The sequence below is a fragment of the Melanerpes formicivorus genome, unplaced genomic scaffold, assembly GCF_026170545.1.
Source record: "Melanerpes formicivorus ecotype bairdi unplaced genomic scaffold, bMelFor1.0.p_v2 SCAF_376, whole genome shotgun sequence".
In the NCBI taxonomy this organism is placed as follows: Eukaryota; Metazoa; Chordata; class Aves; order Piciformes; family Picidae; genus Melanerpes; species Melanerpes formicivorus.
The window spans coordinates 128,261-153,098 of record NW_027142728.1 but is presented as its reverse complement, the minus strand read 5'-3'; the positions used below and the strand labels follow the sequence as shown (position 1 = coordinate 153,098).

At 65.0% G+C, this 24,838-nt stretch overlaps 1 protein-coding gene across 1 annotated transcript in view; it reads right to left on the bottom strand.

Annotated features, from left to right (window-relative positions):
• Positions 1–6: 6 nt before the first annotated feature.
• SRCIN1 (SRC kinase signaling inhibitor 1) overlaps positions 7–24,838 on the bottom strand; it is a 100,041-nt gene continuing 75,209 nt past the window's right edge. The window contains 16 exon segments of the mRNA XM_068170403.1: positions 7–326; positions 4,121–4,261; positions 10,159–10,311; positions 11,280–11,339; positions 11,341–11,390; positions 11,393–11,434; positions 12,333–12,582; positions 13,535–13,847; positions 16,389–16,536; positions 17,201–17,331; positions 18,509–18,684; positions 19,912–20,090; positions 20,683–20,726; positions 20,896–20,988; positions 21,929–22,764; positions 23,815–23,908. Of these exon segments, the coding sequence (XP_068026504.1) occupies positions 249–326; positions 4,121–4,261; positions 10,159–10,311; positions 11,280–11,339; positions 11,341–11,390; positions 11,393–11,434; positions 12,333–12,582; positions 13,535–13,847; positions 16,389–16,536; positions 17,201–17,331; positions 18,509–18,684; positions 19,912–20,090; positions 20,683–20,726; positions 20,896–20,988; positions 21,929–22,764; positions 23,815–23,908 (2,788 nt within the window). The 3' untranslated portion in view covers positions 7–248.

Genomic DNA, 24,838 nt, shown 5'->3' with positions numbered 1-24,838 from the left:
AGGGAACAAGGGGGGCAAGAGAGGAAGAAAATAGAGAAATAAAGGCCAAAAAAGCAAAAAAGAACCCAAACCAAAACCAAAACATCCCTCCAGGTGCCTCAAGAAGATCAAGTCCCAGGTTTAAGAGGAGGAGGAGGAGCCAGAAGGAAGAGAGGAGCCTGGCCCCAGGAGCAGGAGGAAGGCTTGGGTGGAGCTGGCAAGGAGGCTCAGAATGAGATGGAGGAGTTCCTTGCCCCAAAGGAAGTCAATTACTGGGATGGAGGTTCTGCCAGATGCAGGTTTTTCTGTGGGGGAGGCCTCAGAGCCTCTTTGGATGCTCTAGCGGCCTAGAAAGAGAAGCAAGATTCAAGGAGGAGGAGGAGGAGGAGGAAAGGGGAGGAAAAAGTCCAACAGTTCCTTCAATAAAAAAAACCAAACCAAACCAAAACCAAAACCAAACCAAACAGACCCAAACAAGACCAAAGAACAAAGGGAAGAAGGGAAAGAAACCAACCAAAAGCAAACAGAAAAAAAAACCAAACCAAAAAGAACATCCAAAGGGAAAAACCAAAACCCAAAAGCCCAACAACCAAAGGAACCAAACAAGAACCAAACCAACAACCATAGACCCAAAGAGGACTTTGTTCAGCAGCAGCAGCAGCAGCACTGAGTTAGGTCTGAGGTCAAGCAGCTGGAAAAGGTCCACCACAAACAAGAGCACAAAGATGAGCTGGGCCCACGAGTTACTGGCACAGGGAAGGAGCCAACCCCAAGAGGAGGAGGGAGGGAAGGAGGGAGGAGGAAGGAGGGAGGAGGAAGGAAGGAGGAGGAAGAAGGGAGGAGGGAGGAAGGGAGGAGGGAGAAGGAGGAGGAGGTAGGAGGAGGGAGGAGGAGGAGGAAAAAGGAAGGAGGAGGGAGGAAGGAGGAGGGAGGAAGGAAGGAGGGAGGAAGGAAGGAGGGAGGAAGGAAGGAGGGAGGAAGGAAGGAGGGAGGAAGGAAGGAGGGAGGAAGGAAGGAGGGAGGAAGGAAGGAGGGAGGAAGGAAGGAGGGAGGAAGGAGGGAGGGAGGAAGGAGGGAAGGGAGGAAGGAGGGAGGAGGAAGGAAGGAGGGAGGAAGGAGGGAGGGAGGGGAGGAAGGAAGGAGGGAGGGAGGAAGAGGAAGGAAGGAGGAGGGAGGAAGGAAGGAAGGAGGGAGGAAGGAAGGAGGGAGGGAGGAAGGAAGGAGGGAGGAAGGAGGAGGGAGGAGGGAGGAAGGAGGAGGGAGGAGGAAGGAAGGAGGAGGGAGGAGGGAGGAGGGAGGAGGAAGGAGGGAGGAGGGAGGAGGAAGGAAGGAGGAGGAAGGAAGGAAAGAGGGAGGAAGGAAGGAAAGAGGGAGGAAGGAAGGAGGGAGGAAGGAAGGAGGGAGGAAGGAAGGAGGGAGGAAGGAAGGAGGGGGAGGGAGGAAGAGGGAGGAAGGAGGGAGGAAGGAGGGAGGAGGAGGGAGGGAGGAGGAAGGAGGGAGGAAGGAAGGAGGGAGGAAGCGGAGGGCGGAGGAGAGGGCCGGAGGAGGGCGTCGGAGGAGGGAGGGAGGACGGACGGAGGAAGAGAGCCACACAAGGATGGACACATGGCCATGTGGGACAGAGGGGACACAGCACAGAGGAGGGTGGGCAGCGAGGGAGAGGACAGAGAGGTGGAGGAAGGAGGGGAGGGGGAGGAGGGGAGGGGGGGGGGACAAGAGGGCAGTGTTAGACTTGGCTGCGTGGTAAGGGTGCCCAGGGGCACGGTGCCAGGCAGCTGAGAGGGGCAGAGCCCTGGCAGCCCCCCCCTGGCTCCTCCAAGAGGTGAGGTCTCCACCTCACACACACCCCCCCCCCACCCCCCGTGCCCACCCTGCTGCCGCGGTCACCGCCGGTGAGGAGGTGACCCAAGGGTGGTCCGAGGGGAGCCAGCAGGGAAGGATGCTCAGAACCCCCTCCCAGAATGGGCAGAGGGCTCCTCCAGGCCCCACCCTCCCCCCCCCAAGCAGTGGGGGTGGGCTGCTGGGGGGGCACAGCTAAAGCCTGCACTGGGAGGGCAATGAGGACAAAAATGCCACAGCAAAGCCCTGGGCCAGCCACCCTGGAGAGGGCAGAGGTGGGTGCCAGGGGCTGGCTGACCCCAAGGTGGGGGTGAGGAGGAGGATGGTGGCACTGGGACCAGGCTGGGCTGTGGCTTCCAGGGAAGGGGACCTGGTGGCCTTCCTGGGGTGCTTGGGGTCAGGAGGTGCTTCCTGGCCCCCTCTGAGCTCCCAGCAGGAGCCTTCGGGATGCTGCTTCCGCTCCTCAGCCTGGGGGGCAGCCCTGGAGGGAAGGGAGGGGGGATCAGGGGGGACCCCTCACCTCTCCCTGATTCTGCTGGGGTGTGAGACCCCCACCTGCACCTGGCTGTGCTGGGGGGCACTGGGAGGGAGACCTTGTAGGAGAGGAAACAGCCTCAGGTTGCTCCAGGGCAGGTTTGGGTTGGCCATGAGGAAGGATTTCCCTCCCCCAAAGGGTTGCCCAGGCCTGGCCAGGCTGCCCAGGGGCAGTGCTGGAGTCTCCATCCCTCGAGGGGGTTTCAAAGCCCTGGAGCTGTGGTGCTGAGGGCCAGGGGGCTTGGTGGTGCCCTGGGGCAGGGCTGGGTCAAGGCTTAGACTCCATGGCCTGAGAGGTCTCTTCCAACCACAACCATTCTGCCAGAGCCTGCCAGGGGCCATCTGCTGACTGCCCAGGGACCACCTCAGCTGTGGTCAGGACAAACAACATCTGCAGAGCAGCCAAGGAGGGGGAGGAGGGGAGGCTGAAGCCCCCTGCCAGAAGCTGCCTCTCTTTTGGTTCATGCAGAGTTGACCAAACTTGCATGAAACTGCCCCAAAGCCAGCTCCAGGCAAACATCCTTTGGTTTATCCCCCAGGGCTCAGGGAGCCAACAGGGGGAGCAAAGGTGGATTGATTCTGGGGGTGGTTTTGGTGACACCAAGCCCAGGGAAGGGGATTGAGAGACAGAGCAAGGGAGGAGAGCATGGGATGGATCCCCTTTGAAGGGGGTGGGGGAGGGGGCTGCTGCCCATTGCAGGGCAGGAGTGGGAGGGGGAGGGCTGGGAGGGGAGGGGAGGAGAGGGGAGGAGAGGATGGGGGGATGGGAGGGGGGGGATGGTGCAGCAAACTGGCTGTGGCCCACCTTGCCTGTGGTCTGGGCAAGCTGCAGAGCCACTGCCAGCACTGAGCTGCCAGCAGGAAGAGAGGGGAGTGAGCCCCAGCCCCTGGGGTGGGTGCTGGCCAGGGGACACACACCACCCCCACCCACCCAGCCCCCCCCCTCCCAGCCCACCCCAAAGCTCTCCTCTTCCAGCTGCTGTGGCCCCCCCACCCCTTTCCCCATGCTGCTGGGCACCCTGAGGGACCATCACCTTACCCATGATACCCCCCCAGGAAGAGCTGCTCCTGGGGCCCTGGGGGCGTGGGGCAGGGAGGGTTCTGGACCTCCAAAACCTCCTGGGGTGGGTTGGGAAGCCCCCAAACCCCCCTGGGGTGGGTTGGGAAGCCCCCAAACCCCCCTGGGACGGGTTGGGAAGCCCCAAACCCCCCTGGGACGGGTTGGGAAGCCCCAACCCTGCCTACAGGAAGCCCCTCAGAGCCCCGGTGCCAAGCAGGCAGCTCTGCAGCGCTCATCAGCCTGGCCAAAACGTTCTGCAAAGGGGTCCTGGGGTCCCCCCCCAGGGCAAGAAGAGCAACAAGTGGGGGCAGCCCTGCCCACCAGAGCAGAGCTGGCACTCAGGGCTGGGGGGGCAAAACGACTTCCAGCTCCAGCCTCCCACCACATTTGCAATGGGGCTGCACCAAGCCCTGCCCCTGCCCCTGCCCCCACCAGCCAGCTATGGAAACCACCGTGCCAGGCCTGGCTGGGCATGAGACCCCCCCCTTCCCCCCCGACTCTCTTGCACCCCAACAGCCTCACTGGGCTCATCCAAGGTGGAGCAAGAGAACCCAGCCCCCCCCAGCAAGCAGCACTCGGCAGGGGCTCCCCGTGCCCCCCCACCCCTCATCCCCACCGCGGGTTGAGGCAGCGAGGGAGGGGGCAGGGCCGTGGGGGTGGCCCCTGCCGGCCGGAGGGGTGGTGAGGACGGAGCTAGAGGTGGAGTACCTGCTGCTGGCCCTGGATCCTCACGTACTCCATCCTCTGCTTGAGGTGCTTGCTCTTGTCTGGGCTGCCCTGCTGCTGGCTCTGCTTCAGCCTGGCCGCTGGGTTCACCACCTTCATGGCCGGGATGGAGACTCCGCCGCTCTGAGGGGCACACGAGGGTGGGCACAGAGAGAGGGGGGGGGGGTGGGGGTTCAAACCCGGCCGTGGAACCCCCACCCACACCACAGCGGCACCCTCGGGTGCCTCCAGCCGCTGCCCCAAAGCCTTTGCGCTGTCAGCCTGCCCGCGGCGAGCCGCGGCGCCGGGGGAGGAGGAAGGGATCGGCGCCGCGCTGCCCTCCCCGGGCTCGGGACTTACCGACAGCCACCCGGGCCACGCAGACAGGGGGAGAGGGGGGCAGGCATGGCAAACACCGGGAGACCAAGGGCAGGAGAGGAGAGTCCTGCCAGGGCAGGGGGTGGCACGGCCGAGAGAAAGGAGGAGAGGCGACGGCAGGAGGGAGCAGACTGCAGGCGGAACCGGCGGCAGTGAGGGTGCAGAGAGGACTTTATTGGCCAGCTGAGCACAGATGGAGATACAGAGAGCGGGCAGCAGTGCCCACCCACACTGCCCTGGCACTGCAGGGCCCCACAGGGCTGCCCACAGGGCACCCTGGGCCGCGCTAGGGGCTGCCCAAAGCCTGCCAGGGCAGGAGATACTCAGACAGCTTAGGGGCTGCCCAAAGCCTACCCAGAGAGCCAGGGTCTGCCAAAGCTTCCCAGGGCAGGAGGTACCCAGAAAGCCAGGGTCTGCCAAAGCTTTCCAGGGCAGCAGGTACCCAGAGAGCCAGGTCTGCCAAAACCTGCCAGGGCAGGAGGTACCCAGAGAGCTAAGGTCTGCCAAAGCCTGCCAGGGCAGGAGGTACCCAGAGAGCCAGGGTCTGCCAAAGCTTTCCAGGGCAGGAGGTACCCAGAGAGCTAAGGTCTGCCAAAGCTTTCCAGGGCAGGAGGTACCCAGAGAGCCAGGGTCTGCCCAAAGCCTGCCAGGGCAGGAGGTACCCAGAGAGCCAGGGTCTGCCCAAAGCCTGCCAGGGCAGGAGGTACCCAGAGAGCTAAGGTCTGCCCAAAGCCTGCCAGGGCAGGAGGTACCCAGAGAGCTAAGGTCTGCCCAAAGCCTGCCAGGGCAGGAGGTACCCAGAGAGCTAAGGTCTGCCCAAAGCCTGCCAGGGCAGGAGGTACCCAGAGAGCTAAGGTCTGCCCAAAGCCTGCCAGGGCAGGAGGTACCCATAGCCAGGGTCTGCCAAAGCCTGCCAGGGCAGGAGGTACCCAGAGAGCTAAGGTCTGCCAAAGCCTGCCAGGGCAAGGAGGTACCCAGAGAGCTAAGGTCTGCCCAAAGCCTGCCAGGGCAGGAGGTACCCAGAGAGCCAGCGTCTACCAAAACCTGGCACTGCAGGGCCCCAAGGAGGTGCCCACAGGGCACCCTGGCTGTGCTAGGGGCTGCCCAAAGCCTGCCAGGGCAGAAGATATCAGCCAGCCAGGGTCTGCCAAAGCCTTCCAGAGCAGAAGACAGCAGATCACCAAGGTCTAAGTCAGTGTGATGCCCAAGAAGGGATGGGCACCCAGTGGCACCAGCACCACTGAGGGGCAGATGGCACAGCAGCTGCCCTGCAGCCTGGCTCCTGCTTGCCTGGGCCTCCCAAACCCCCTTGCAAGGTTTTTCCACCTTGGCTCTGCTTGGAGGTAGAGTCACAGAGAGGGAGCAGGCAGAGGTGGAGGAGGAGAGGCATCAGAGTGAGTCCAGGGCAGAGCACACCGAGAGGGAGAAGAGAAAATGAACCTGGGGCGTGGCGGGGGGCAGCTGTGGCTTGGGCAGCAGAGGTGGCTTGGTCTTGCCTGGAGATGGACTCTTGGCAGCAGCTTCTTTGGCCTGGCTGAGGTCCAGGGCGGTGCCATCCTCACAGCTGCCGTGCTTTGAGGTCCCTCAGACCGTCCTGGGGCTTCTCACTGGACCCTGCTTGCCCCAGCAGCTCCTTGGTGAAGACCAGCTCCAGGGAGGGGTGGGAGCTGATCTGGCTGATGGTGATCTCCAGCTCACGGATGGTCTCCTCCAGGCTGTCCAGCCTCTGGTAGGTGCCTTCACAAACCTCCTTGCTGCGTGGTGCCATGCAGGGCCGAGGGGCCCCTCTGCAGGTCCCCCCTGGCACCTTCCCCCCGGCCCTGATGTCCTCTGGGCCACCTCCCTCAGCAGCCAGAGCCACGCTGGCCCAGCCTGGGGGTGCTGCAGCAGGGCTTGGGCCGGCGAAAGCAGTGACCTGCACCTGCAGGTGGTCAGCCTGGGACCGTCCACTCCTCCCTGGGGATGGATCCCTGCCTGGGGAAGCTCCAGGGTTTGGCACTGGGTGGCTGAGGCTGGTGAGACGTCCACCTTCTGCCCTGGGCTGCAGAGCCCAGCAGAGTCTCCTCCCCCACGCTCTGCCTGGCTCCTCCTTGGGGGTCCCCGGCCCTGGGCGGCTGGGAGGTGCTGCTGGTGGAGAGGAGCTTCAGCCCACCAGCTCCAGGAGCTGTGGCTTCCCTCTGGGAAGCAGCCAAGGAGCCCTGGGCAGCTGTCTTGCTGCTGCCTTCTTTCAGAGCAGTGTCTGCCACCACGGGACACCTCCTTTTCTTCTTGGAGAGAGACAGAACCTTGCTGGCTGCTGGGGGGGACCTCCAGGCTTCTGCTGCTGCCTGAGCACAGCCCCAGGCTGGGCTGTTTGGGGGCTGTGGAGCTGAGGCTGGAGGGTAGCCAGGTGTGGATGAAGGCTTTGGGGAGATGCCAGGGGACAGAGGGCAGCTCCTTGCCCCCTCAGGGGGCAGCTCCCCCCTTGCTCCTCCGCGCTCCGAGCAGCCTGGGTGCGGCCACGGCTCCGCTTCGCCTTCGGGGGAGGGAGGCTCCGACACCCACTGGGTGAGGACAATCTGGGGGAGGGAGAAAGCCCTGCCCGCGGGGGCTGCCAGGGCCAGCGGCCTCCTGTGTGGAGAATTCAGAGAGGTTAAGAGGCAGGGCAGAGCACTGGGAGCTGCTGGGGAGCGCTGGGTGTCCACACACGCCCCTGGGGTCCCCCCGCGCCGGCGCCTCCGGGCGCTGCAGAGAGGTTTGGCAGGGGGAAGAAGATGATGAAGGAAGCAGAAGATCTGTCCTGTGAAGGAAGGCTGAGGGACCTGGGGCTTCTTAGACCTGGAGAGGAGCAGCCCCAGAGGGGAGCTGAGCATGCCCAGCAAGAGCTAAAGGCTGGGGGGCAAGAGGCTGGGGCCAGACCCTGCTCAGTGCTGCCCAGGGACAGCACAAGAGGCACCAAGTGGAGCCCAGGAGGCTCCACCTGAGCTGGAGCAGAAAGCTGTTTGGTGTGAGGCTGCTGGAGGCCTGGAGCAGGCTGCCCAGAGAGGTTGTGGAGAGCTTCCAACCCTCCCTGGGCATTGTGCCCCAGGGCAAGCTGCTGGGGGTGCCCTGCTGGGGGGCAGGGAGGGTTGTATTGGATGAGCTCCAGAGGTCCCTTCCAACCCCCAGGCCATGCTGGGCTGCTGGGAGGTGTTGGGCCAGGAAGGAGATGCTCAGCTCAGCTCCCCCCTGCCCAGCCCTGGTGCCCCTGGGCTGGAGCTTTGGGCAGTAACTTGCTTGGAGCTTGCAGGAGAACATCAAGTTGGTGCTGCTGCCCCTTTGGAAACCCACCTGCCCCAAGCCCAGCTTGGATCTGTCCCATGCTGGCATCAACTGGCACAGCACTGGTGCCAGAGCAGTGCCCATGCCCAGCAGAGCTGATGCCAGGGGTTCAGCCACCGCCAAGGAGCAGCAGCCCAGAAGCTGAGAGGGGTGATGGAACCGAACCTCACCAGACCCCAAGCAGCCACTGCACTCTGGTGCAGCCCCTTCACCATGCCCTTCCACCCCACCTCATGCACGTGGGGCAGGGCATGGCATGCAGCACCCACCCCCAACCTCCCCCCCAGCAATGCCCTCCCTGGGCACCCAGCGGCGGTGCCCTGCCCGGGGAGCTGCGGGGCTGAGCCCCTTCCTGCCTCCCACCCACGCTGGGGGGGGAGTGCAGGATCTGCCCCTGAGGGGGTGCTGCTGCAGCAGCCCCTGAGCTGCTGTTAGCTGGGTTAGTGCTGGGTCCTGTGGCGTGCCAAGGGGGTGCCAGGGGCGTGCCAAGGGGGTGCCCGCCGCGGGCGGTGAGCGAGAGGGGGGGTGGGGGGGTGGAGAGAAGCCATTAGTTGGTTAAATCAGAGACAGGAAGCAGCAGAAGTGAGCTGAAAACCCCGGAAACAGGAGAGGCAGGAGAGGAAGGTGGCTGAAGTGCAGCTGGGCAGCAGGAGGAGAGGTGGCTGGGGCCAGCGGTTACCTTCCATCCTTGGGCGGCAGCTGCGTGCCCAGGGGAGATGGCAGCTGCCAGCCGCTCCTGAGGGGGCCTGGGGAGGAGGAAAGGGGAGGCAGAGCTCCTCTGAAACACCTGGGGAGTCAAAGACGGGGGGTTGGAGGGGGGAGGCCTGCAGAGGAGAACCCTCCTGCCGCAGGGATGGGCACCAGGGTCGTGCCAGGCCCTGGCACGGAGCGCCTTGGGCTGGAAGGGAGCTCGGAGATCCCAACCCAGTTCCAAGCCCCTGGCCTGGGACAGCTGGCAGCAGCCCCAGCTTGCCCAAGGCTTCATCCAGCCTGGCCTTGCCCAGCCTCCCTGGGCAGCCTGTGCCAGCGGCTCACCAGCCCCCAGGGGCAAGGATTTCTTGCTCCTTTCTGCCCTCCTCAGCCAAGGAGGTGCCAAAGTGTCCTCTGCTGCCAGCAGCAGCACCAGAGACCCGCTGCCTGCCTGGGGCAAAGCCAACCACGACCCACTGGGGCATCCTGACCACCACAGACACGGGGCACTGCCAGCCTGGGGGAGGCCAGAGCCTGAGGATGGCACCTTGGGTGGGATGCCTGCAGGGTACCCAATGAAGCTCCAGCTGTGAGGTGTTTAAAAACCCAAACAGATGTGGCCCAAGGTGCTGAGGGGAGATGGGGGACCAGGCACCCAGCACCCAGTGAGGGATCTGGCAGGGTCTGGCATCCTGGCATGGCTTCCATGGAGGCATGGAATGGGCTGGGTGGGAAGGGACCTTCAAGATCACCCAGTGCCAACCCCCCTGCCATGGGCAGGGACAGCTCCCACCAGCCCATGGTGCTCAAGGCTCATCCAGCCTGGCCTTGAGTATCTCCAGGGAGGGGGCAACCTGTGCCAGTGTCTCACCACCCTCCTGCTGGCAGCCAGAAAGGAGGAGGAAGCCCACAGCTGTGCCAGGCAGTGGGAGATGCTCCCCAGCCCTCATCCCAAGGTGTTCCCTGGTCCCACAGCTGTGCCAAGCAGTGGGAGATGCTCCCCAGAGCTGACCCCAAGGTGTTCCCTGATCCCACAGCTGTGCCAGGCAGTGGGAGATGCTCCCCAGAGCTGACCCCAAGGTGTTCCCTGATCCCACAGCTGTGCCAGGCAGTGGGAGATGCTCCCCAGCCCTCATCCCAAGGTGTTCCCTGGTCCCACAGCTGTGCCAGGCAGTGGGAGATGCTCCCCAGCCCTCATCCCAAGGTGTTCCCTGGTCCCCACAGCTGTGCCAGGCAGTGGGAGATGCTCCCCAGCCCTCATCCCAAGGTGTTCCCTGAGCCCACAGCTGTGCCAGGCAGTGGGAGATGCTCCCCAGCCCTCATCCCAAGGTGTTCCCTGAGCCCACAGCTGTGCCAGGCAGTGGGAGATGCTCCCCAGCCCTCATCCCAAGGTGTTCCCTGGTCCCACAGCAGTGCCAGGCAGTGGGAGATGCTCCCCAGCCCTCACCCCAAGGTGTTCCTGGGGCTCACAGCTGTTCCCCAGAGCTGCCCTTGCGGAGCTGCCGGGGCAGGGCAGGGCGGGGCAGGCAGGGCAGGTGGGGCAGGGCAGGCCAGGGCGGGCAGGGCAGGGTGGGGCAGGCAGGGCGGGGCAGGGCGGGGCAGGGCGGGGCAGGGCGGGGCAGGGCCCCTGGCGCGGGTGGGCTGGGGCACCGCGCAGCCCCTCCCGCGCTCACCTCCAGCTCGGCGATGATCCTGTCCTCATCATCCTCATCCTTGATGGCCGAGGCCATGATGGGAGGGGTGGATGCTGGCCTCACCACCTCTGACACCGTCCTCCTCAGCTTCACCTGCGGCTTCTGGGTCTCCAGCTCCTCCGACTCGGCCTTCTGCAAGGAGGGCACAGCGGGAGGAGGAGGAGGAAGGGGAGGGAAGGGAAGGGGAGGGAAGGGAAGGGAGGGGAGGGGAGGGGAGGGGAGGGGAGGGGAGGGGAGAGGGGAGGAGAGGGGAGGGGAGGGGAGGGGAGGGGAGGGGAGGGGAGGGGAGGGGAGGGAGGGGGCGAGGGAAGAAGGGAGGGAAGAAGGGAGGGAAGAAGGGAGGGAAGAAGGGAGGGAAGAAGGGAGGAAGGGGAGGAAGGGGAGGGAAGGGAAGGGGAGGGAAGGGAAGGGAGGGAAGGGAAGGGGAGGAAGGAAGGGAAGGGAAGGGGAGGAAGGGAAGGGAAGGGGAGGGAAGGGGAGGGAAGGGGAGGGAAGGGGAGGGAAGGGGAGGAAGGGGAGGAAGGGGAGGAAGGGGAGGAAGGGGAGGAAGGGGAGGAAGGGGAGGGAAGGGGAGGGAAGGGGAGGGGAAGGGAAGGGGAGGGAAGGGGAGGGAAGGGGAGGGAAGGGGAGGGAAGGGGAGGGAAGGGGAGGGAAGGGGAGGGAAGGGGAGGGAAGGGAAGGGAAGGGGAGGAAGGGAAGGGAAGGGGAGGAAGGGAAGGGAAGGGAAGGGAAAGGAAGGGAAGGGAGGGAAGGGGAGGGAAGGGGAGGAAAGGGGAGGAAAGGGGAGGAAAGGGGAGGAAAGGAGGAAAGGGGAGGAAAGGGGAGGAAAGGGGAGGAAAGGGGAGGAAAGGGGAGGAAAGGGGAGGAAAGGGGAGGAAAGGGGAGGAAAGGGGAGGAAAGGGGAGGAAAGGGGAGGAAAGGGGAGGAAAGGGGAGGAAAGGGAGGGAGGAAAGGGAGGGAGGAAGGGGAGGAAGGAAGGGGAGGAAGGAAGGGGAGGATAGGGAGGAGGGGGTAGGGGAGGGAGAGGTGTAGGAGGAGGGGGAGGAGGGGGAGGAAGGTGCTGAGGGGCTCGAGGGGTGCTGGCCAGCCTGGGGCCCTACTTCATGAAGCCAGGCTCCTTCTTGCTGGTGGACGATGACCTCCCCGCTGCGGGTGGTGGTCCAGCCCGTGGGAGGAGGGGAAGCTGCGGCGCGGGGGGGGCGGGGGCGGGACTTGGAGGGCTTCTCGGTCCGGTACCGCGGCACCGTCAGCTCGTCTGGGCACAAACCATGCTGTGAGGGCACCAGACCTGTCCCTGCCCCTCTCATCCGGCACCTGGGGGTCTCCTGCTGCCTCCTCCCACCCCCCCCGCCCCGGGCACCGAGCTCCCCAAGGAGAGTGGGGGGTGGCCTGGCGGCCCTCGGCTCCGCGGGAGGGTGGAAGGCACCACCCAAAGCCCGAGCTCCCCCCTGCAGCCAGAGGGACATCCTCCGCCGGAGCAGCACCTCCGGGGCTGGAGCCTCAGCCAGCTCCCTGGGCAGCCTGCTCCAGGCTCTGGAGGAGGACCTCACGCAGCCTGCTCCAGGCTCTGGAGGAGGACCTCATGCAGCCTGCTCCAGGATCTGCAGGAGAGGACCTCATGCAGCCTGCTCCAGGGTCTGGAGGAGGACCTCATGCAGCCTGCTCCAGGCTCTGGAGGAGGACCTCACGCAGCCTGCTCCAGGATCTGCAGGAGGACCTCATGCAGCCTGCTCCAGGCTCTGGAGGAGGACCTCATGCAGCCTGCTCCAGGCTCTGGAGGAGGACCTCACGCAGCCTGCTCCAGGCTCTGGAGGGAGGACCTCACGCAGCCTGCTCCAGGGTCTGGAGGAGGACCTCATGCAGCCTGCTCCAGGCTCTGGAGGAGGACCTCATGCAGCCACAAAGGGCTGGAGAAGCTCTCCCAGGCCAGCCCTCAGCCCAACCCCACCCTGGCCCCCCCCAAACCCCGGCCCCCAAGTGCCATGCCCACAGGTTTCCCGACCACCTCCAGGGCTGGGGACTCCACCACCTCCCTGGGCAGCCTGTGCCAGCGCCTGTCCACCCTTGGAGGACACAACTTGTGCCCCATGGCCAACCTAACCCTCCCCTGGTGAGCCTTGAGGCCATGGCCTCCTGCCCTCCCCACCCCCTACCTGAGCCCCGGCGGCCGTTGGGGTCCCCTTTGCCCCCAGCTTTGGCTCCATGCTGCGGCTTGGAGGCTTTGTGCTCGGGTGTGGAGGCAGAGCTGCTGCTGCCTGGGGTCTGCTTGTGCTTGGCAGCGAACTCCAGGTCGGGGATGGCCTTCATCAGCTCAGCCTGGGTCTCCTCCAGGAGCCTGTTGATGTCCTTGGCGCTGTACTGGGTCAGCGCTGCCCTCTTCTCCTCCCAGTCCCGCTCAGCAGCCTGGGGGGTGGCACAGCAGCTCCCATCCCATCCCCAGGCCACCTCCTCCTGCCCTTGCAGGCAGGATGTGACCCACAGCCCTGCTGCCACAGCCCCCACCCCCCCTCAACCTGCTGCTGAGCCTGGGAGGGGGCAGGGGGGGCCAGGACAGCCCCAACCTGCACATGGCTCGGAGGGCAGCTGGGAGAGCTCCCAAGGCTGGGGCTGCTCCCAAGGTCTGAGGTGCTCCTCAAGGTTAGGGGTGCCTGGGGGTGCTCCCAAGGTCTGAGATGCTCCTCAGGGTCTGAGGTGCTCCCAAGGTCTGAGGTGCTCCTCAAGGTAGGGGGTGCCTGGGGGTGCTCCCAAGGTCTGAGGTGCTCCTCAAGGTTAGGGGTGCCTGGGGGTGCTCCCAAGGTCTGAGATGCTCCTCAGGGTCTGAGGTGCTCCCAAGGTCTGAGATGCTCCTCAAGGTGTGAGGTGCTCCCTAAGGCTGTGGTTGCTTGGGGGATGCTTCCAAGGCTGAGGGTGCTCCCAAGGTCTGAGGTGCTCCTCAAGGTGTGAGGTGCTCCCTAAGGCTGTGATTGCTTGGGGGATGCTCCAAGGGTCTGAGATGCTCCTCAAGGTCTGAGGTGCTCCTCAAGGTCTGAGGTGTTCCTCAAGGTCTGAGGTACTCCTCAACGTTGGGGGTGCCTGGGGGTGCTCCCAAGGTCTGAGGTGTTCCTCAAGGTGTGAGGTGCTCCTCAAGCTTGGGGGTGCCTGGGGGTGCTCCCAAAGGCTGGGGCTGCTCCCAAGCTCTGAGGTTTCTCCTCAAGGGTGCTCCCTAAGGCTGGGGTTGTCTGGGGGGCAAGGAGGAGGAGGAGGAGAAGGATGGACCCACTTCTTGTTGCCAGTTTCAGCTGGGAGGCCTAGGGATAGACCTTCTAGAAGAGTCCCCCCCACCCCTCCAGCTGCAGCCCTGGTGCCAGGTTCTCACCTCCACAGACACAGCTTTGTCTGCACTCTTCTTGCTGGGGGTCTCTGGGCCCGTCTGGGTCTTGGCAGGAACCATCTCTGGAGCTCGGGAAGGGTTATTGCTCTTGGAGGGGTGGGCCTGGCTCTGGGGGGGGCTGTGGCCAAAGCTGGGCATGCCCAGGGTCTCAGTCACGGCTGCCAGGTGGTGGAGGTTCACTGGGGGGCTGGTTGGCATCTCCAGATCCAGCCCCTTGCTGAAGTCTGTCTCGGGAGCCACCTTCTTAGGGGACTGGCTGAGGTTGCTGGGGGAGGTCCACACCCCCTCATCCACTTGCCTGGAAGGGACAGAGTGAAGGGGTTGGCTGGGGGGGGGAGGGGAGCACAGCTCCTCCAAGCTGCTCCACCAAAGCCCCCCTGATGGTCTGCAGCTCTGCAGTACAGGGCTCATGGGCTGGGGGGGCAGGGGGGTGGCTTCTCTGATGGCCAGGAAGGGGCTGGAGATGGTGGGAAGGGTTGGAGCTGGTGGGAAGGGTTGGAGCTGGTGGAAGGGATTGGAGCACAGAAAAAGAGTTGAGGCTGGAGCAGATGCAGGAGGAGTTGGAGCACAGGAAGGAGCTGAGGCTGGAGCTGATGGGGAAGGGGTTGGAGCACAGGAGGGAGCTGAGGCTGGAGCTGATGGGGAAGGGGTTGGAGCACAGGAGGGAGCTGGGGTTGGAGCACAGGAGGGAGCTGAGGCTGGAGCTGATGGGGAAGGGGTTGGAGCACAGGAGGGAGCTGGGGTTGGAGCACAGGAGGGAGCTGAGGCTGGAGCTGATGGGGAAGGGGTTGGAGCACAGGAGGGAGCTGAGGCTGGAGCTGATGGGGAAGGGGTTGGAGCACAGGAGGGAGCTGAGGCTGGAGCTGATGGGGAAGGAGTTGGAGCACAGGAGGGAGCTGAAGCTGGAGCTGATGCAGCAGGAGCTGGAGCACAGGAGGGAGCTGAGGCTGGAGCTGATGGGGAAGGGGTTGGAGCACAGGAGGGAGCTGAGGCTGGAGCTGAAGGGGAAGGGGTTGGAGCACAGGAGGGAGCTGAGGCTGGAGCAGATGGGGAAGGGGTTGGAGCACAGGAGGGAGCTGAGGCTGGAGCTGATGGGGAAGGGTTTGGAGCACAGGAGGGAGCTGAGGCTGGAGCAGATGCAGGAGGAGCTGGAGCACAGGAAGGAGCTGAGGCTGGAGCTGATGCAGCAGGAGCTTGAGCACAGGAGGGAGCTGAGGCTGCAGCTGATGGGGAAGGGGTTGGAGCACAGGAGGGAGTTGAGGCTGGAGCTGATGGGGAAGGGGTTGGAGCACAGGAGGGAGCTGAGGCTGGAGCTGATGGGGAAGGAGTTGGAGCACAGGAGGGAGCTGAGGCTGGAGCTGATGGGGAAGGGGTTGGAGCACAGGAGGGAGCTGAGGCTGGAGCTGATGGGGAAGGGGTTGGAGCACAGGAGGGAGTTGAGGCTGGAGCTGATGGGGAAGGGGTTGGAGCACAGGAGGGAGCTGAGGCTGGAGCTGATGGGGAAGGGGTTGGAGCACAGGAGGGAGCTGGGGTTGGAGCACAGGAGGGAGCTGGGGTTGGAGCACAGGAGGGAGCTCCTCCACCTGGCTGTCCATTTGCATGAAGTGGGTAGGAAATTGGATCTGTGGATCAGAAGTGGCTGGAACTGCCCTCTGGAGTCAGCAGTTCTGAGGCTTGGGGAGTGACAGGCAGAGAGATTCATGCCCAGCATGATCACACAAGCTCATCTCCACAGAAAACCAGGCTAGAGAGGAGCCTGAGGCAAGCCCAGCACTGGAGCTGTGTCCCATCCTGGCTGGGATGGGTAATGGGAAGAGGCAGGTGGGCTCAGCAGCCCTGCACAGCCCTGGCCTGCCACTGCCAGCACAGCTGCAGGAGGATTTCTCTCCAGCAGAAGGTTTTCCAGGAGGTTTGTGGCCAGGCTAAGGGCTGTGGTGCTGCTGCCTGGAGACAGGACCAGGCTCCTCCCAAGGAGACACCAGTCTAGAATGAGAGGTTCCCCTGGACACACTGGGGAGGACCCAGAGCCTTTCTCAGGTGGAGAGGAACCTCATGAAGTTCAAGGAGAAGTGGAGGGTCCTGCTCCTGGGGAGGAAGAATCTCCTGCACCAGTGCAGGTGAGGGCTGGGAAGCAGCTCTGTGGAGAAGGACCTGGGGGTGCTGGTGGCCAGCAGGTTCACCACCAGCCAGCAAGATGCCCTTGGAGCCAAGGGTCTCCTGGGCTGCACGGTGAAGAGTGTGGCCAGCAGGCCAAGGGAGGTTCTCCTCTGACTCTCCTCTGCCCTGCTGAGGCCACAGCTGGAGGGCTGGGGCCAGTTCTGGGCTCCCCCAGTTCAAGAGAGACAGAGAACTGCTGGAGAGAGTCCCAGAGGTGCTGAGGGGCCTGGAGCAGCAGTGTGAGGAGCAAAGGCTGAGAGCCTGGAGCAGAGCAGCCCCAGAGGGGAGCTGAGCAATGCTCAGCAAGAGCTAAAGGCTGGGGGACAAGAGGCTGGGGCCAGGCTCAGTGGTGCCCAGGGACAGGGCAAGAGGCACCAAGTGGAGCCCAGGAGGCTCCATCTGAGCAGGAGCAGAAAGCTGTTTGGTGTGAGGCTGCTGGAGGCCTGGAGCAGGCTGCCCAGGGAGGTTGTGCAGAGCTCCCAACCCCCCCTGGGCACTGTGCTGCTGAGCATTGTGCTGGGGCTGCCCTGCTGGGGGGCAGGGAGGGTTGGACTGGGGGAGCTCCAGAGGTCCCTTCCAGCCTCCCCCTACGCTGGGAAGCTGTGAGGTGGGGGCTCAGCCCTTGCCAGCAGCAGACAGGCGGGGGGCAGGGGGGTGCTGGGCAGGCTGGATCGGTGCTCACCTGCGGATCTGGGCCAGGGTGTCCGTCACTGTCTTGCAGCGCTTCAGGAGCCCGTCCAGGCGGTTGGGCTCCTCCTTGAGGAACTTGACAGCTTCCACCTCCACCCTCAGCACCACTCTCATCTTGCTCTGCAGGCTGGGGAACTGGGCTGGGGAGGCAGAGTGGAGGGGGTCACCACGCTTGGGGGGCCCAGCTGGCAGTGCCAGGGCAGCCCCACGCAGGCTAAGCCCACCCTGCCCCGTGGCGAGGGCAGCCTGCCAGAGGGAGCAGGATGAACCCTGGGCAGCCTGGGCTGATGCTCCCCCAGCTCCCTGTGCCTCATCACCCCTCCTCCAGCCAGCTGCAGGCACCCATCTCAGCTCCTGAAGGTGCCCCCTCCACACCCATGGGCAGCAAACGCCGTCCTGGATGTGGGGGCTTGGGACCCAGGACCCTTGGAAGTTGGTGGCAGGTCCCTGCCCAGCCCTCTGCTCCCCCTCCCAGCTGCTCCCCACCAGCCCAGCTTCATGGAAAGGACAACAGAGCTGCTCCCAGCCCTGCCCTAAAGCCAGGCTGGTCAAGGCCTTGAGCAACTTGGTCTGTCCCTGCCCCATGGCAAGGAGGGGTTGGATCTGCAAGACCCTTTAAAGCCCCTCCCAGCCCATCAGGTCTGATTCTGTGCCAGTGGGCACCAGCAGAAGCTGCCCTGGGGGTGCACAACCACACCTGCAGCTCCAAACACCCCAAAGGCAGGTTGCAATGGTAGGGATGGGGCAGGAAGGTGCAGGCAGGCTCTGCTTGCTGCCCAGCCCTGGCCCCAGCCCTCTCCTCACCCTTGAGGTCTGTCAGTGTCTCCCCCAGCTGCTTGAGCACCACTGCCTTCTCCTCCAGCTCCTGCACAGGGATCAGCCGATGGTTGTGGGTCAAATCCTTCTGGATCTTCTCCACTGACTTCTCCAGGTCACTGTGAGCAGAGAGGGCAAGGAGGGGGTGAGCAGAGAGGGCAAGGAGGGGGTGAGCAGAGAGGGCAAGGAGGGGGTGAGCAGAGAGGGCAAGGAGGGGGTGAGCAGAGAGGGCAAGGAGGGGGAGAGCAGAGAGGGCAAGGAGGGGGAGAGCAGAGAGGGCAAGGAGGGAGTGAGCAGAGAGGGCAAGGAGGGAGTGAGCAGAGAGGGCAAGGAGGGAGTGAGCAGAGAGGGCAAGGAGGGGGAGAGCAGAGAGGGCAAGGAGGGGGAGAGCAGAGAGGGCAAGGAGGGGGAGAGCAGAGAGGGCAAGGAGGGAGTGAGCAGAGAGGGCAAGGAGGGGGAGAGCAGGGAGGGCAAGGAGGGGGAGAGCAGGGAGGGCAAGGAGGGGGTGACACTGCTGCTCCACCATGCTGCACAACCCCAGGCTCACCAGCCTGGCAGGTGCCCAGGCAGCAGCAGAGCAGACAGCAGGTCTGGAGCCCCTCCATGTGCTGGATAAGCAACCAAGGATGGACTCAGTGATCTCCAGAGGCCCCTTCCATTGCTCCCCTGGGGAGGGACTTCTGAGGGTGACAGGGAGTGATAGGAGAGGGGGGAATGGAGCAGAACTAGCAGTGGGGAGATTCAGATTGGATGTGAAGAAGTTGCTCCCCAGGAGGGTGGTGAGAGCCTGGCACAGGCTGCCCAGGGAGGTGGTGGAAGCCTCCTGCCTGGAGGTGTTTGCAGCCAGGCTGGAGGTGGCTGTGAGCGACCTGCTGTGGTGTGAGGTGTCCCTGCCCGTGGCAGGGGGGTTGGAACTGGCTGAGCCTTGAGCCCTGACAGCTCTGTGATTCCAGCCCCTGCCCTCCTGCTGCTGTGTGGCTGAGCACCCTGCAGAGCTGTTGCTTGACCTCTGGGGAGGATCTGGCCCAGCCTGCAAGGACCCAGCTGCACCCCCAGGGGTGCTGAGCTGCCTGGCAGCTCCCCATGCAGCAGCAGAGCAGACAGCAGGCCTGGAGACCCTCTTTGTGCTAGCTAAGCATTCAAGCATGGCCTCAGTGCCCTCCAGAGGTCCCTTCCACCCTCCTGCTCCATGCAGCCGAGCGCCCTGCAGAGCTTGACCCCCGGTGGGAGGCTGTGGCCCAGCCTGCAGACAGGACCCTGATGGCTGCACCCCTCCTTTCCCCCCGGGGGGCTCACTTGAGCTGCTGGGTGATGAGCTCCTCCTCGTTGAGGTATCTGAGCCTCTCCTCCTCCACCAGGCTGCGCTGGCGCTGCAGGGGATCCTCCTGCTTGCGCATGGTGTCCGTCACCCTCACGCTCAGCTCCGTCTCCGTCCGCCGCAGCATGGACCTCACCGTCTCCTGGTTCTGCAGCTGGGGGCAGGAGGGAAAGAGCCCTTCAGGCCAAGCAGGATCCACCCCAGCACGGAGAAGGATCCCCCACGGGTGGCCTGGGGGTCAGCTAGGGACAGACTGAGCGCATCAAGAGAAGTGCGGGCGGCAGGGTCTGCCCCGGCGCCGCTCGACCCACAGCTGGAGGGCTCTGGGGCCAGTTCTGGGCTCCCCCAGCTCAAGAGAGGCAGAGAAGTGCTGGGGGGAGTCCTGCAGAGGCTACAGAGAGGCTGAGGGGCTTGGAGTAGCTCTGTGAGGAGCAAAGGAGCAGAGCAGCCCCAGAGGGGGAGCTGAGCGATGCTCAGCAAGAGCTAAAGGCTGGGGGCCAAGAGGCTGGGGCCAGACTCTGCTCAGTGCTGCCCAGGGACAGGGCAAGGGGCACAGAGTGGAGCCTGGGGGGCAGGAGGCTGGGGCCAGGCTCTGCTCAGTGCTGCCCAGGGACAGGGCAAGGGGCACAGACTGGAGCCTGGGGGGCAAGGGGCTGGGGCCAGACTCTGCTCAGTGCTGCCCAGGGACAAGGCAAGGGGCACAGAGTGGAGCCTGGGGGGCAAGGGGCTGGGGCCAGGCTCTGCTCAGTGGTGCCCAGGGACAGGGCAAGGGGCACAGAGTGGAGCCTGGGGGGCAAGAGGCTGGGGCCAGACTCTGCTCAGTGCTGCCCAGGGAAAGGGCAAGGGGCACAGAGTGGAGCCTGGGGGGCAAGGGGCTGGGGGCAGGCTCTACTCAGTGGTGCCCAGGGGCAGGGCAAGGGGCACAGACTGGAGCCTGGGGGGCAGGAGGCTGGGGCCAGGCTCTGCTCAGTGCTGCCCAGGGACAGGGCAAGAGGCACAGAGTGGAGCCTGGGGGGCAAGGGGCTGGGGCCAGGCTCTGCTCAGTGCTGCCCAGGGACAGGGCAAGGGGCAACAAAGGGGCACAAACTGGCACCCAGGAGCTTCCATCTGAGCAGGAGGAGAAAGCTGTTTGGGGTGAGGCTGCTGGAGGCCTGGAGCAGGCTGCCCAGAGAGGTTGTGGAGAGCTTCCAACCTCCCCCCTGGGCACGGTGCTGCTGGGCAAGCTGCTGGGGGGGGCAGGCTGGGGTCGGTCTGGCTGAGCACCAGAGGTGCCCTCCAGCCCTCACCAGGCTGGCATGCTGTGCAGGGAGGGTTCTGCTGTTTGTGGGGGGCCGGCATCCCCCGGGGAGGGTCTGGGGGGGTCCCATCGCCCGGCACCCACCTGGAGCTTCTTGAGCTGCTGCAGCTGGTTGCGGAGGTCGCTGGCGTTCTGCTGCAGGTCGTGGAGGTGCAGCTGCATGTGCAGGCGAGTGATGGCCGTGGGCTGCCCCGCCGGGGTGCTGCTGGCGGAGGGGGGTGGGGGCGCGGGCACCGGCGTGCCCATGCCGCTGCGGCTGGCGGCTGCGGGGAGGCCGAGCGCAGGCTGAAGGCTCTGCCCCGCGGCTCGCCCGGCACACATCTCCCTCCCTCCCTCCCCCTCTCTCTCTCTTTCTCTCTTCCCCCACCCCATGCTTTGGCCCAGCAGGTCTGGGTGGTCTCCAAACCCCACCCCAGCCAAGGCTGGCTCCAAGGAGAGGTCACCCCAGAGCTGGCTGCCCCTCCCTGGGGGCACTCGAGGTCAGGCTTGCTGTGGCCCTCCCTGGGCAGCCTGCTCCAGCTGGCTGCAGGGGGGGTCAGACAAGACGACCTTTGAGGGTCCCTTCCAGCCTGATGCAGTCTGTGAAGCTGTCCCCCACAGGTTTTCCAGCACATGTCCCCTCTCTGGAGGTGCTCAGGGCCAGGCTGGATGAGGCCCTGAGCAACCTGGGTGGGGAGGAGCTGTCCCTGCCCATGGCAGGGGGGTTGGAACTGGCTGATCTTGAAGGTCCCTTCCCACCCAAGCCAGTCTGTGGCTCTGTGGTGGGGGCTGCAAGCTGGTGTGCCCACCCTGGGACTCCCAGCAGCCAGAGGTGGGGGTGCAGTGGGGGGAGGGGCTTGCTCCCCAGTCACTTACAGGCTGATGGGGGGGTCCCACCATTGGTGGCTTCTGTCTTCTCACTGCAGTGAAAGAGAGGAGGGGAGCGAGCATGGACCAGGCACCTCCATCCTCACCAGCTCCTAGGGGCATGGCAGGGGCTGGTGGCCCCTGGGAAAGGGGGGAGGAACCCCCAGTCTTGACCTAGTTGGGGGGTGTCCCACTGCCCAGGGTCCCACAGCTGCTGCTTACCTGGGGGTCTCGGGCTCGGAGCCGCGGAGCAGGGCACTCTGCACCAGCCCTGTCAGGCTGGCAATCTGCTTCTCCATGGCCTCCATCCGCTCCCTGCCACGGGGAAGGGAGAGGGCACAGCTGAGGGCACGTCCTGGCCTCACCCACAGCCACCCAGCAGGTCCCTGCCAGCCCCAGGGAGGGGAGGTGGCAGCGCCTCTGGCACCGGCCACATCCATCCCCCCCTCCTTCCCTCTCCTCCCTTCCTGCCTCCACTTAGCTCCAGGTGCTCCCCTCAAGCCCCATGGAGGATTTGGTGCTTCCTCCTCCACCTTGGCACCTCTGCCCGGGTGGGGATGAGGCAAAGCCTTCTTCTGTTCTTCCTCTTCCTCCCCAGCTGCGCCACCAGAGCAGCACAGCTCATCCTCCCCCCCCTCCCCCATGGTCTCTCCTCACATGCAAGAAGTGACAGGAGAGCATCCCTGGAGGTGGTCTAGAAACCTGCAGCCATGGCCCCTTGGGGCCAGGGTTTGGTGGCCATGGTGGTGCTGGGTTGGATGACCTCAGAGGGCTTTTCCCACCCAAACCATTCTGTGATTCTATGGCAAGAGAAAGCAGCCCCGGGCCGTGCCAGGGGGAGGTTCAGGTTGGGCAGGAGGGGCAATTTCTGCCCAGCAAAGGTTCCCAGGCCCTGGAGCAGGCTGCCCAGGGAGGTGGTGGAGTCCCCACCCCTGGAGGTGCTCCAGAACCCTGTGGCCATGGCACCTGGGGCCAGGCTTTGGTGGCCAGGGTGGCTTGGGGTTATTGGTTGGATTTGATGACCTTTGAGAGCTTTTCCCACCCAAACTATTCCATGATTCTAAGACCTAAGCTGTGGGACCAGGCTGCCCAGGGAGATGCTGCAGTCCCCATCCCTGGAGGGGCTTCCAAGCCTCCCGGGTGCGCTGCCGAGAGCTGCGGCTGGGTGGCAGAGTTGGGGCTGCGAGCTCTGGGCGAGCCTCGACGACCCTCGAAGATCCTTTCCGACTCCACGGCTTCCCCCATCCCTCCCTACCTCGTCTCCGTGTCCTTGGCCGGTCCTGGGGATCCGAATCCCGAGAGGGGGCGGTCGGCAGGGCCGGGGAAGAGCTCGGGGGGCCCCGAGGAGCTGGGGTTGCGCTGCTTGCCCACCGGGCTCTCCATGAAGACGGAGGAGCAGGAATCCTTGCGGAACGACTGGCGGACGGGGGAGGAGCGGCTGGGGGGTCCCGAGTAGGGGCTGTGGGGGCTTTGCCCTGCTTGAACTTCCACCAGGCGGCCGTCAGCTGCCATCTTCTGCGGGGAGGAGGGGGGCAGACGGAAGCCCAGCCCGGGGCCGTAGCTGTCGCCGTAGAGGGGGGGGTTGGGTTTGTACAAAGTGTCCTCCAGCTCCGTCTGCAGCGCCGCCGCCGAGTAGGTGCTGAGCGAGCGGACGGAGCCCCTCTTGTAGAGCCCCCCCGAGGAGTAGCCGAAAGGGTCTCCCATGCCGGCCAGGGACTGGGTGGAGGTGATGCTGAGCCTGCCCTCATGCACCATGCCGTAGGGGTCGGCGTAGAGCCCCTCGTTCTTCACCAGCACCACGTTCTTGCCGGCCAGGTCCTCGTCCGGCTTCACGTCTCGGCGCTCCAGGATGGCGCTGGGGCTGGGGGACACCCCCTGGGCGGGGGGCAGGCTGGAGAGCCGCTCGCCGTGGTGCACAGGGCTGCCCGCGTAGGAGGGAGGCCGCCCCCCGCTGTAGGACATGCGGGAACGGGACGGGGAGGAGGACTGCAGGACGGGGGGAGGGGAGCCCGAGGTGAGGTGGGAGGCTGGGGAGATGTTGTTCAAGCGGCGGGTGGGAGAGGACTCCCTGGAGGTGTAGACCATCTCCCGCTGGGGAAAGGGAGGGAGAGGAGGGGTGGTCAGCGTGGGCCGTCCCCGTGGGGTGGAGCCCTGCCCCTCTGCTCCCTGCGTGGATCGGACCTTGCTGAACCTCCTCCGAGGGTCTGCAGGTCCTGCATCTTCACTTGGCCTTGGAAAAGGGCAGCTCCCTCTTGCCCACCCTGGAGCAGGCAGCTCCCTGATGCCCATCGTGCAGCAGGCAGCTCCCTGATGCCCTCCCTGGAGCAGGCAGCTCCCTGATGCCCTCCCTGGAGCAGGCAGCTCCCTCTTACCCACCCTGGAGCAGGCAGCTCCCTGATGCCCTCCCTGGAGCAGGCAGCTCCCTGATGCCCTCCCTGGAAAAGGGCAGCTCCCTGATGCCCTCCCTGGAGCAGGCAGCTCCCTGATGCCCTCCCTGGAGCAGGCAGCTCTCTGATGCCCACCCTGGAGCAGGCAGCTCCCTCTTACCCACCCTGGAGCAGGCAGCTCCCTGATGCCCACCCTGGAGCAGGCAGCTCCCTGATGCCCTCCCTGGAGCAGGCAGCTCCCTGATGCCCACCCTGGAGCAGGCAGCTCCCTGATGCCCTCCCTGGGAAAGGGCAGCTCCCTGATGCCCACCCTGGAGCAGGCAGCTCTCTGATGCCCACCCTGGAGCAGGCAGCTCCCTGATGCCCTCCCTGGAGCAGGCAGCTCCCTGATGCCCGTCCTGGAGCAGGCAGCTCCCTCTTGCCCACCCTGGAGCAGGCAGCTCCCTGATGCCCACCCTGGATCAGGCAGCTTCCTCTTGCCCACCCTGGAGCAGGCAGCTCCCTGATGCCCACCCTGGATCAGGCAGCTTCCTCTTGCCCACCCTGGAGCAGGCAGCTCCCTGATGCCCACCCTGGATCAGGCAGCTTCCTCTTGCCCACCCTGGAGCAGGCAGCTCCCTGATGCCCACCCCCTGCACAACCATGCAGTGCCCATTCCCTGTCTCCATTGCTTTCTGTCTATACTGGTCCCAGTCAGCAGGGTGCAGCCACCCCCCAGGCTCCCCCCCAGTGCCACCCCCAGCCCCCCTCTTACCCTCAGGTCCCCGTTGGCGATGTGTGAGGCTGGGAAGGAGGCATAGAGAGGCTCTTTCCGGTAGATTTTGATGATGCTTCTGTCCTGGATGTCCCTGGCAGGGGAAGCAGAGCCATGAGCACTGCCCCCCACGCAGCCCCCGAGCCCCCCAGGGCATCCCAGCCCCCAGCCCTGCACCCACACCTCCTCCCCTGCTGCTGCCATCCCGTGAAGAGAAGGCTGAGAGGGGATCTAATCGATGTCTATCAGCAGCTGAAGGCTGGGGGGCAGGAGGGAGGGGAGAGGCTCTGCTGGGTTGCACCCTGGGGTAGGGCAAGGGGCAGTGGATAGAAGCTGCAGCACAGGAGGCTCCACCTCAACACCAGGAGGGTGAGGGGCAGAGAGCCCTGGGGCAGGCTGCCCAGAGGGGCTGTGGAGTCTCCTCTGGAGCCTTCCCAGCCCCATCTGGATGTGCTGTGTGTGACCTGGGCTGGATTCTGTGCTCCTTGGGCTGGGTGACCTCCTGGGCTCCCTTCCAAACCCCTGCCATCCTGGGAGCACTTCCTCACTCGTGGTGACCTCAAGGGCAGCAGGAGGGAGGTGTGGTGAGCCCCTGAGCCCCCCACCCCCCCAAGCCTCCAAGGATGTCCCAGCCCCCAGCCCTGCACCCACACCTCCTCCCCTGCTGCTGCCATCCTGTGAAGAGAAGGCTGAGAGGGGATTTAATCGATGTCTATCAACAGCTGAGGGCTGGGGGGCAGGAGGGAGGGGAGAGGCTCTGCTGGGTTGCACCCTGGGGTAGGGCAAGGGGCAGTGGATGGAAACTGCAGCACAGGAGGCTCCACCTCAACACCAGGAGGGTGAGGGGCAGAGAGCCCTGGAGCAGGCTGCCCAGAGGGGCTGTGGAGTCTCCTCTCCTCTGGAGCCTTCCCAGCCCCATCTGGATGTGCTGTGTGTGACCTGGGCTGGATTCTGTGCCCCTTGGGCTGGGTGACCTCCTGAGCTCCCTTCCAAACCCCTGCCATCCTGGGAGCACTTCCTCACT